Source organism: Sapajus apella, unplaced genomic scaffold, assembly GCF_009761245.1.
Source record: "Sapajus apella isolate SASKATOON/1434 unplaced genomic scaffold, GSC_monkey_1.0 scaffold14, whole genome shotgun sequence".
In the NCBI taxonomy this organism is placed as follows: Eukaryota; Metazoa; Chordata; class Mammalia; order Primates; family Cebidae; genus Sapajus; species Sapajus apella.
The window spans coordinates 3,472,263-3,482,937 of NW_022436954.1; the positions used below are offsets into that span (position 1 = coordinate 3,472,263).

General features: G+C 59.3%; 2 protein-coding genes across 4 annotated transcripts; both read left to right on the forward strand.

Annotated features, from left to right (window-relative positions):
• The first annotated feature begins 801 nt into the window (after positions 1–801).
• On the forward strand, positions 802–3,029 carry NUDT8 (nudix hydrolase 8). Of its 3 annotated transcripts, XM_032282638.1 has the most exons (4): positions 807–1,346; positions 1,950–2,082; positions 2,590–2,667; positions 2,734–3,029. In XM_032282638.1, exons 1-4 carry the CDS (start codon positions 1,153–1,155, stop codon positions 3,019–3,021), a joined length of 693 nt encoding a protein of 230 aa, XP_032138529.1. In that variant the 5' UTR covers positions 807–1,152; the 3' UTR covers positions 3,022–3,029. The 3 variants fall into 3 exon arrangements, with proteins under 3 accessions (XP_032138528.1, XP_032138529.1, XP_032138530.1); XM_032282637.1 differs by having other exon boundaries at positions 802–1,346; positions 2,590–3,029; XM_032282639.1 differs by lacking the exon at positions 2,590–2,667 and having other exon boundaries at positions 811–1,346.
• A 20-nt stretch (positions 3,030–3,049) lies between these two features.
• Positions 3,050–10,672, forward strand: LOC116554627 (double C2-like domain-containing protein gamma). The gene is made up of 11 exons (XM_032282636.1): positions 3,050–3,535; positions 7,074–7,326; positions 7,495–7,574; positions 7,651–7,722; positions 7,930–8,039; positions 8,121–8,256; positions 8,389–8,439; positions 9,715–9,872; positions 9,970–10,051; positions 10,187–10,283; positions 10,359–10,672. Exons 1-11 carry the CDS (start codon positions 3,425–3,427, stop codon positions 10,487–10,489), a joined length of 1,281 nt encoding a protein of 426 aa, XP_032138527.1. The 5' UTR covers positions 3,050–3,424; the 3' UTR covers positions 10,490–10,672.
• The last annotated feature ends 3 nt before the right edge of the window (positions 10,673–10,675 follow it).

Here is a 10,675-nt window from a genome sequence, read left to right on the forward strand (position 1 = left end):
CCCAGATGAGGATCGAAACTGCAGCTCAGAAGGGCGCGTGACCTGCTCAAGGTCACACAGCAGAGCATGGCTGACACCCTCCACCCCGCGTTTGAATGCTGTGTGCAAGGCTGGGGTCATCTGCTCCCCAAGCCCGGGGTCTGGCAGAAGAGTGCAGAACCACGTAGTCATATGACTACAGGGGCCAAGGTGGGGACGAGAGAGGGATTTGAGAATCCGATCAACACTCAAGGCAGGAAGGGAGAAGAGGGGCGGATGGTGAGACAAGGAGGTCAAAGGCCTGGGGCTGGAGTCCGACGGAGCCTGAAGGGAAGACAAGACTAGGGGCGGCGCGAGGAGTCTTGTCTCCTCCCAGAGGAAGGACAGGAGGGAGGGCCCGGCCGGACGCTCCTCCCGCGCCCCATTGACCTCGGGTTCCTGGAGTGGCGTCCCCGTGGGATCCCGGCTCCGTACATCCCGGAGTCCCTAGGGGAGGGACGGACCTGCGGGGGCCGCGGAGCCTCAACAGCAGACACCCAACGCCAGGACCCAAGGGGCAGTGGGGGCGAGGCCAGTCGCCGGGCGTTTCACGCTTCCCGCTGCTCCAGGAGCTCGGAGGACACACCCGACGGGTCCTCCCAGCCCACGCCCACCGTCCCCAGGAGGCCACGCCCCCGGCCCATCCCTGCCGGAAGCCTAGTACGCCTGGCGAAGACTTTCCGGCCACGCCCCCGGAAGCCGCACCCCCTCGCGCCCCCCAGTCCTTCGGAGCGAAAGCTCCGATCCAGGCCCCGCCCTCTCACAGTAACTTCCCGGTCCGGCTCCCGCGCAGGCCCCTCCCCGCCGCCCTCCCTCCCATCTAGGGGCTTCAACGCGACCCACCGAGGCCCCGCCTTCAAACAGGCCCCGCCCCCGGACAGACTTCCCCCCCCTCCACGCCTCCGGACAGGCCCCGCCCACAGGTCACGTCCTGCCGAGGCCCCGCCCACGCCTCCGCAGCTGCTGAGCACTCCAGGGCTGGACGCTTTGGGTCGGCTCCCCATCCTGCTGCCCAGCGACCCGGGCTGAGCGCGCCCCCTCTGCCCGCCCCGTCCCTTTCCTCGTCCCGCCCCGTCCCTCGGCTGCCCTCGCCCGACCCCGCGCTCTAGGTGTCCGGGGCGCGCAGGACTATACATGCTGCCTGACTGCCTTTCGGCCGAGGGCGAGCTGCGCTGCCGCCGGCTGCTGGCGACTGCCACGGCCCGGCTCCGCGCGCGGCCTGCGTCGGCCGCAGTGCTCGTGCCGCTCTGCTCAGTGCGCGGGGTCCCGGCGCTGCTGTACACTCTGCGGTCCAGCCGCCTGACCGGGAGACACCAGGGCGACGTCAGGTACAGCGGCCGGGAACTCCCCGCCCTTCTGCCAGAGGCCTCCGGAGCCCGGGGATGGCAGGGACCTCGGGCAGGGCACTTAGTCCCTGCGAGCCTCGGTTTGCGCTTCCGTAAAATGGGTCTGGGGAGAGCCCCTCCGACCACTGGCTGCGGCAAGGGGTCAGCGATCCGCGTCCCTCGGCTCCCGCGCACTAAACCTGGCGCCGGCGCCCCTCACGCTCCTCCCAGCGCGCCCGCCTCGGCCCGGGACACCCCTCGGAGCTGTTTTCTGCTAAGGAGAACGCCGACCCCTGCCGGCGACTACAGAGAGGTTTGGGCCCCGCTACGGGGGCCACTATAGGCTGAATTTGGTTATCTGAGCCCCAGGATCTTCTTGCACTTGCTGCAGACCCCCCTATCCTGTGCTGGCCTCTCTCCCTTATCCCCATTGCTCAGGGAGGTAAACTGGTCTCCAGAGGTCGGGCGGCTTGCCTGGGGCCTCCCAGCAAATTAGGGACAGAGGCAGGCGATGCCTCGGTGGGCCACTGGCCCCCTGCACTGCCGACACCCCGACCTCGCCATGGCCCCAAGAGTCCAAGGACCAGACTCCCTGTGTCTGTTTAGTTTCCCAGGTGGCAAGTGCGACCCAGCTGACCAAGACGTGGTGCACACGGCCCTGCGGGAAACCCAGGAGGAGCTGGGCCTGGCAGTGCCTCAGGAGCACGTGTGGGGCCTGCTGCGGCCTGTGTATGATCGGGTGAGCCACCTGGCTGAGGCCACCCCACCCCACTCATTCTATGGCTGCCCTGGAGCTGGGCCCCCAGAGACCAGAATGGTCATGGACACCGTACAGGTGTAGTGTGGAGGGGTGCCCCAAACCTGCCTGGTCATATGCGCCACCCGACGCACCCCCTCAGGAAGGGACTGGGGAGGCTCTGGTGTCCTGAGTAGAGGTGGCCCAGGGTGATGGGGTATGCCAGCTCCACCCAGCTTGGTGGATTAGAGTCAGGGAACCTTTGTGGAGTGGGCAGGGATTGAATCAAGGCTTGAATGCGAAGTGGGAGATTGTCCTAAGCAGAGGGAACGGGTCCAGTGCATTTGAGGGGACCCGAGTCAGCCGACATGGCTGGAGGACACGGGTGGACCCGAACATGACTACCAAAGGCCTGTGCTTGGCAAAGAGGGTCTTCCTCTTACACGCCCCTCGCCAGCCTTCAAACCCAGCTGAAGCCATGCCTTTCTGACTACCTGCCCTCTTCCCCAGCAAAAGGCCACTGTGGTGCCAGTGCTTGCCGGTGTGGGCCCACTGGATCCCCAGAGCCTCAGGCCCAACTCTGAGGAGGTGAGCTGGGGGATGTGGCTGGGTGGTTCCAGTTCTCTGTCTACCGTCTCTGCTTCCTGCCTGCAGGTGGATGAGGTGTTCGCACTGCCACTGGCCCACCTGCTGCAGACGCAGAATCAGGGCTATACCCACTTCTGCCAGGGCGGCCACTTCTGCTACACGCTACCCGTCTTCCTGCATGGACCACACCGGGTCTGGGGCCTCACAGCTATCATCACTGAGTTTGCCCTGCAACTGCTGGCACCTGGTACCTACCAGCCCCGCCTGGCCGGCCCTGGGCAACCCAGGGGCTTTGAGCCCCTGGCTTCATCCCGTCAGGCCAGCTCCACTCCAGGACTGAATAAAGGCCTTTGACAGCTCTAGAGCTCCTGCTTCTGCTGTACTGGGGCCTTGGACCTTGGGCAGACCACTCCAGGCTGCTGGTTGGGGCTCTTCCTTCCAGTTAGGCCATTTCCCACAGCAGTGGACACTTCCTGGGTGCCAAGTACTTGGAGTCAATTCATTTCACCCTCACAACAGCCTGTGAGGTGGGGCCAGCACTGTCTCTGGCTGGTGAGACTGCATTCAGGGAGAACAGACATCTTGCTCAAGGGCCCCCAGACTCCACAGCCCAGTGCTCTTAGGTACTGCACTGCCCATGTCTCAGCCTGCGGCTCCTGTTCTCTCTGCTGTGCTTGGCTGACCCTGTGCGGGGCTCCGCGATCCCAGGGAGGAGTAGGTGCACACATGCTGCTGGGTGTTACTGTGGAGCTCTAACATGCAGAGCCCCTGTGTGTGCCAGTTGCTGTGTGTGCCACAGCTATGGACCAGCCAGACGCTGACCTGCCCTCCAGAGGGGGTGCTCAGTCTGGGGGAGACCTCAGACCAGGTAACACAGATAATCATGTGATTCCACATGACTTAATCACAGATAGTAGTGGAATTATACATCAACTAGGTAGTAGTGGAATCATACATCAACTAGGTAGACCAGGTTCTGTGAACGAGTTGAGGGAGTAGGTGATCTGAACTTGCCATGGCGAGCTTCAGGTAGGGCTGGATCCAGGAGCTCAGGGCTCTCCTCTTGCTGTGCTGGCCTCAGCCCTGGGGGGTTGTCTCTAGTGCAGAGTGTGAGAGGTGAGAAGAGGGCAGCAGCATCCGTCAACAAAAAACATGGCTGCTCCTTCCCAGCCAGCCTAACCCAGAACTGCTCCTCACTGGCCTGCCTTGAGTCACATGTCCTTCCCTGAGCCTATCACATGGCCAGTTAGGTTTACAATACATTGATTTATAGTCTGGGATGCTTGCCTGGGTAGGAGGGGAAACTCCCTGGACTGAGAAACAGTGGTTCCCAAAGAACAATTGAGGTTCATACCTTATACAAAAATCAACCCGAAATGGGCTATAAAACCGGAAGTGAGCTGGACACCATGGCTCATGCCTGTAATCCCAGCACTTCGGGAAGCCAAGCTGGGTCACCGTGACTTCAGGAGTTCAAGACCAGCCTGGGCAACGTAGTGAAACCCCATCTGTACAAAAATACAAAAAAAAAAAAAAAAAAAAAAAAATTAGCCAGGCATGGTGGTGCATGCCTGCAGTCCCAGCGACTCAAAAAACTGAGGTGGGAGGATCACTTAGCCCAGCAGGCAGAAGTTGCAGTGAGCTGAGATTATGCCACTGCACTCCAGCCTGTGTGACAGAGTGAGATCCTGTCGTAAATTAAAAAACAAAACAAAACCCTGGAATGGCTACACTACTTGGAGGAAACATATGGGAAAGTTCTAGACATTGCTCTGGGCAATGATTCTTGGATAGGACCCCAAAAGCAAAGGCATCAAAAACAAAAATAGGCAAATGGTATGGCACCTGACTAAAAAGCGTCTACACAGCAAAAGAAGTAACAAAGTGAAGAGAGAGCCTACAGGCTGGGAGAGAATATTTGCAGATCATACACCTGATAAGGGGCTAACATCCAAAATAAGGAATTCAAGTCAATAACAAGAAACAAATACCCCAATTTAAACACGGGCAAAGGGCCTGAACACACATTTCCCAAAAGAAGACATTAAAAAATGCTCAGCATCACTAATCATGCAGGAAATGCAAGTTAAAATCTCAATGAGACACCCCCTCAGGCCTGTTAGAAAGGCTATTACCAAATCCACGGGAGATAAGTGCTCCTGAGAATTCGGAGAGAGGGAAGCCTTATGTGCTGTCGGTGGGAAGGTAACTGGGTGCAGCCATTTTGGAAAATTGTATGGCAGTCCCTTAGAACACTAAAAATAGAACGACCATGTGATCCAGCAACCCCACTTCTGGGTAGTATCCAGGGGAGTTGAAGTCAGCATGCTGAAGAGGTGTCTGCATCCATGTTCACTGCAGTGCCATTCACAATGGCTAAGACGGCAGTAACCCAACCGCCCAGCATCAGACGGATGGATGGGTAGATGGTCTGTCTACACTGTCCAGCCTTAACAAAAATGGACATTCTGCCATTTGTGACAACACAGATGAACCCAGAGGACGATATGCTAAGTGAAATAAGCGAGGCACAGAAAGACAATTACCAGATGGTCTCATTTTTATGTGGAATCTGAAAAAGTTGAACTAGAAGTAGCGAGAATGGTGGTTATGAGGGGCTGGAGAGGGGAGATGTTGCTCTTAGGGTACAAAATTCCAGTCAGGAAGAGTAAGCGAAGGTCCTACCTGCACTACATGGCAAACATCCCTAATGATAACGCCTTGTGTATTTCACAGTCGCTTTAAGAGTACATTTTAAGGCCAGGCGCGGTGGCTCAAGCCTGTAATCCCAGCACTTTGGGAGGCCGAGGCGGGTGGATCACGAGGTCAAGAGATCGAGACCACCCTGGTCAACATAGTGAAACCCCGTCTCTACTAAAAATACAAAAAATTAGCTGGGCATGGTGGTGCGTGCCTGTAATCCCAGCTACTCAGGAGGCTGAGGCAGGAGAATTGCCTGAACCCAGGAGGCGGAGGTTGCGGTGAGCCGAGATCGCGCCATTGCACTCCAGCCTGGGTAACATAGTGAAACTCCGTCTCAAAAAAAAGAGTACATTTTAAGTGTTATTTATTTTATTTTGAGACGGAGTCTCGCTCTGTCGCCCAGGCTAGAGTGCAATGGGGCAATCTCGGTTCACTGCAACCTCCGCCTCCTGGGTTCAAGCAATTCTCCCACCTCAGCCTCCCAAGTAGCTGGGATTACAGGTGTGCACCACCACATCCAGCTAATTTTTTGAATTTTTAGTAGAGACGGGGTTTCACCATGTTAGCTAGGATGGTCTCGAACTCCTGACCTCGTAATCCACCAGCCTCAGCCTCCCAAAGTGCTGGGATTACAGGCGTGAGCCACCATGCCTGGCCAAGTGTTTTTTTGTTTTGTTTTGTTATTTTTTTTAGACTGACTGAATCTTTTTACAATGCATATTGTAGAAATCACATTTCTACACATATCTCATCAGAACAGATTGTACCCCATAAATATCTACGGTTATGTGGATTAAACATTTAAAGAGTAACTGGGGAGAAGAGAGGAGAGGGAATGCTGGATGGTTAAAACCAGCCAAGATCCCCTGCAGGGGTTGACCCAGAAAGCAAAGGCAGGAGTGGCCAGGTCAAAGGCTGGGAGGGTGGCCCAGTTTGGGAGGGGAGCAGGCCCTCACTGTGAGATGCCAGGGGACACTCCTTGGTGAGGTGAAAAGGGGCCGTGCCTCACCAAAGGGTTCAGATTTTATTCCAAGCAAGGGTGGAGGCGGGATGATCTGGTTCATGTTTCAGAGTGTAAACTGGCCACCACCGCGGGGCTGGATCACAGGGGCCCCTTCCTGTGCCTCCCTTCCTCTCCTCTCCAGACAGCCCTCCCCTCCCACCTTCCCATGTGCCCCTTCCCCTCCTCCCCACGTGCTCCCTCCTTCCCACAAACTCCTCATCACCCCCACAGCCCTCTGTCACCTCCGGCCCTCCAGCCTCCTCATCTGTGTGCAGGGCCACATGATGGTGGTAAAAATAACTCCCTTTGACGAAGTGTGAAGGGGACAGAGGAAGGAGGGAAGCTAAGCCTCAGCGCTAGGAAGGAGCTCTGGGTGGGTTCTGAGCTCTGGGTCACACTTGCTCACTGGGGACACGGCAGTCACGGGCTCTGCCCCCAAAAGCGCACACCCAGCGCCAGCAGCAGTGACCCACACCGGGTGAAGTAGCTCCAAGAGCGGTAAGGACTGGGAGCTGGATGACTTCCCGCACACCGGGTCCCCTCCAAAGTCCGCCACGACCCTCCAGGCTGGGGACTCCCCTGGCCTCTCCCCCAACCCTGCGTCTGTCCTCAGGTCCCCATCTCTGAGGCCAGGTGTGTTCTCCTCAGCCCCAGTCCTCAGGCATTTCTCTGAGTCCCTGCGCCTCCAAACCCCATCCAGGCCCCCATGGCGGGCACTGCGGCAGAAGGTGGGCAGCCTCGCCGGGTGAGCATGCAGGAGCACATGGCCATCGACGTGAGCCCGGGCCCCATCCGGCCCATCCACCTCATCTCCCACTACTTCCCCCACTTCTACCCTTTTGCGGAGCCCGTCCTGCACCCTTCGGACCCTCGTGCCGCAGCGGTGTCTGCCATTCGCTCTACACCCCAGCCACAGCCCGACCCAGAGCCAGAGGGAGACTCAGACGACAGCAGTGAGTAGGGGTGGGAGGAGGGGGACACCCTGAGCTCAGCCCAGTCAGGCTGGGGATTGGGGTGTCACTGGCATCTGGCCATGGAAGGGCAAGGCAGGAGGCATGTGCCATGGGCAGAGGCAGATTGACCTGAGGTAGGAGGTGACCCTGCCTGCCACCTGCCCTTAGCTGCCCTGGGCATCCTGGAGTTCACACTTCTTTTTGATGCGGACAACAGTGCCCTGCACTGCACAGCTCATCGTGCCAAGGTGAGGATGGGAGTGGGCATCCCTGGGACACAGGGCTGGGCCACGGGCCTGTCTCATACCCATTGTCTGTTCCCAGGGCCTCAAGCCATTGGCCTCAGGCTCCATGGACACCTATGTCAAAGCCAATCTGCTGCCAGGGGCCAGCAAGGTGAGGGCAGGCCCCAGACCCCCACTGCTGCCCTCTGGCTGAAGGTCCAGCCTGGGGCACCCATCTGGCTCTGCTTGGCTCCTGCCCCCAAGGCCTGGTCCCAGTTGCTGGGATGTGCAAATAGGGGGTCCTATCAGGGAGGCAGGGTTGGGAGTTGGAGGACAGTCTTGGCCCTAAGAGGCCCTGACCCCCCTGCTTGGGCCCTAGGCTGGCCAGCTTCAGACACGCACCGTTCAGGCCACGAAAGTACCTGTCTGGGAGGAGATACTCACCTATCACGGCTTCTCCTGCCAGGATGCTGCACAAAAGACCCTTAGGTGAGGATCCAGCATGGGCCACCTGGGGTGGGGCAGAGGGATGGGGCTGTCCTGGCTAGTTCTGACCTGGGCGGCCACCAGGCTATGTGTGTGTGAGGACCCATGGTTGCGGCGACGGCGGCGGTCACCCCCCCTGGGGGAGCTGCGGGTACCCCTGAGGAAGCTGGTGCCCAACCAAGCCAGGAGCTTCAACATCTGTCTGGAGAAGTGGAGGCTGGTGAGTGGGGCTGGAGCACAGGGCGGGGCTGCACGGGCCAGGAACCTTGTGATGGGGGATCTGCAGGGGAGGAGCAGGGAGGGGGACCTGGGCAGCATCTGGCCAGGATGACCGGGCTCTCTGCCCTTTCAGACCAAGAGGCCCAAGAGCCTGGACACAGCCCGCGGCATGTCCCTCTATCAGGTGGGTAGGACAGCTGGGCTGAGCAGGGATGAGGGCGCAGGCCTGGGGTGGCAGGGGAATAGTGGCTTGGAGGAACCTGAGGTCAGCTCTCACAGGCCCTGTGAGCCCTCATTGCCCCAGGGGACACCCAGGCCCCCAGTGGCAAAGTGAGGGTGACTCCCTTGCCAGGGCGGCCCAGAGGAGCTATGGGGCACTGGGACAAGCAGAGGCCTCAGGGCACAGTTGGGCAGAGAGACCCAGGCAAACTTGAGGCTGAAATTTGTGGCATTTGTCCATGGCCCGAGATGGGAGGCTGGGCGAGGTGGAAAAGAGGACAGATAGCTGGGGCTCCCTGGCTAGGGTCTGGCCCTGGGGGCAGTGTAGGGGTCACTCCTGGGGCAGGCTGTCCTAGACAGGCCCTTGTCTGGAGGCAGTGAGGGTGACTGCAGGGCTTTCTTTGACATCACTGGAGTCGAAAGACCTGGCCAGAACTCTTATGGCTTGGTAGGGGAGGGGCAGCTGGGAGGCTGAGAACAGGGCCCCCTACCAGCTCCTCTCCAAAGTGCTGGGCGCCTGCCCCCTGGTGGAACCACAAGTTGCTGTAGCTGTTGATTAGCTAAGCCCAAGTGGCTGAGGCCCACCAAGGTGGCCCGAACGGGCCGCTTCACCTAGCACCAGCCCCACCTCCACCCCGGATCCCAAGCACAAGAGTGCCCGGAGCATGGTGGGTGCTCACTGAGCACTCCTGAGTTCCCGAGAGCCGCCTGTGAACAAGGTGGGGGGGCTCTCTGCAAATGGAAACCCACCCCCTAGTGAGAGCAGTGCGTCTTCCCCAGGCTTCCTCCCTGAGCCTGTTCAGAAGCACCAGGGCTCAGAGTGTGGCAAAGGACACTCAGCTCTGGTCCCCAGGGCAGTGTGGGGTGAAAAGGGGGGTTTGGGAATTGAAGAGATCTGCTTCTCCTTGGGAGGTGAACATCCTCCCAGAGCTGCGGGCCTGCAGGGGTGGCTATGGCACCGGATAGGAGGCCACTTAGGGAGCTACTGGCAAGTCAGCCAGTTCCCTTCCCCTCCATGACAGACATGCTGAGCTCCCTGGTCACATGGTCAGCAAGGCCCTGGAGGGTACAGATGACCCATGTGCCAATTCCAGAGCGCTGGGCGAGTGGCTGCATTGGGAAATGAAGTCATTGACCCCTGATTTCTTTGGGGCCAGGTTGAGCTTCCCGTCCAGAGTGCAGAGGCTAAAGGGGGTGGGCTCTGGGCTGGATGGTGGCTGACCTCAGCCTACACCTGCAGGAGGAGGTGGAGACAGAGGTGGCCAGGGAGGAACGTGGGCGCGTCCTGCTGTCGCTGTGCTACAGCTCTCAGCGGGGCGGCCTGCTGGTGGGTGTGCTGCGCTGTGCCCACCTAGCCCCCATGGATGCCAACGGTTACTCAGACCCCTTCGTGCGCCTGTGAGTGTGAACGGGGCGGGCAGGCGGGAGGTAAGGGTGAGGCCGTGGCTCCTCACCTCTCCAGGGCCACACCTAACCCACCAATTCTCCCGATCAGTTTCCTGCATCCAAATACAGGGAAGAAATCTAAATTCAAGACCAGTGTTTGCAGGAAGACCCTGAACCCAGAGTTCAATGAGGTAATCACATGCCAGGCAGGTTCCAGCCAACCCTGGCCTTGACATGCTGACCCACTCCCCTGCCGGGGCCTGATTCTTAAGCCGTTCGAGAGCCGAGGCCACCTCCCTCCTACCTCTCTGCCCTTCTCCCTGCAGGAATTCTTCTACTCAGGCCCACGGGAAGAGCTGGCCCAGAAGACGCTACCGGTGTCTGTGTGGGACTATGACCTGGACACAGCTGACGACTTCATTGGTGAGTGGGAATGTGAGGCGCTGGGGTGGGGGCCTGGTAGGCTCCTGGAAGCTTCTGACCCATCCCCCATGGCAGGCGGTGTGCAGCTGGGCAGTCATGCCAGTGGGGAGTGCCTGCGGCACTGGCTTGAGTGCCTGGGCCACAGCGACCACCGCCTGGAGCTGTGGCACCTGCTGGACAGCAGGCCTGTCCAGCTCAGCGACTAGCCCATGGGCCCTGCCTACCGCCCTCCACTACGGCTGCCTGAAACATCCCCACAAAAATGGTGGAGCCTGGTGCTGCCTCGCCCACCATGCCCAACCTCCAGTCAGAGGGTGTTTCCTTTCTCCCCGCTTTCACATTCACCTCACTCTAATCATGGAGCCGAAATAAACATCTCCTTCAAGCCAGAG

Excerpts from the sequence above, each read along its gene's own strand:
- NUDT8 (XM_032282637.1), top strand. The coding sequence starts at position 1,153 with ATGCTGCCTGACTGCCTTTCGGCCGAGGGCGAGCTGCGCTGCCGCCGG. Across the intron at positions 1,347-1,949 it reads AGACACCAGGGCGACGTCAG|TTTCCCAGGTGGCAAGTGCG; the intron begins GTACAGCGGCCG and ends GTGTCTGTTTAG. Across the intron at positions 2,083-2,589 it reads TGCGGCCTGTGTATGATCGG|CAAAAGGCCACTGTGGTGCC; the intron begins GTGAGCCACCTG and ends CCTCTTCCCCAG.
- LOC116554627 (XM_032282636.1), top strand. The coding sequence starts at position 3,425 with ATGCAGAGCCCCTGTGTGTGCCAGTTGCTGTGTGTGCCACAGCTATGG. Across the intron at positions 7,575-7,650 it reads GCACAGCTCATCGTGCCAAG|GGCCTCAAGCCATTGGCCTC; the intron begins GTGAGGATGGGA and ends GTCTGTTCCCAG. Across the intron at positions 7,723-7,929 it reads TGCTGCCAGGGGCCAGCAAG|GCTGGCCAGCTTCAGACACG; the intron begins GTGAGGGCAGGC and ends CTTGGGCCCTAG.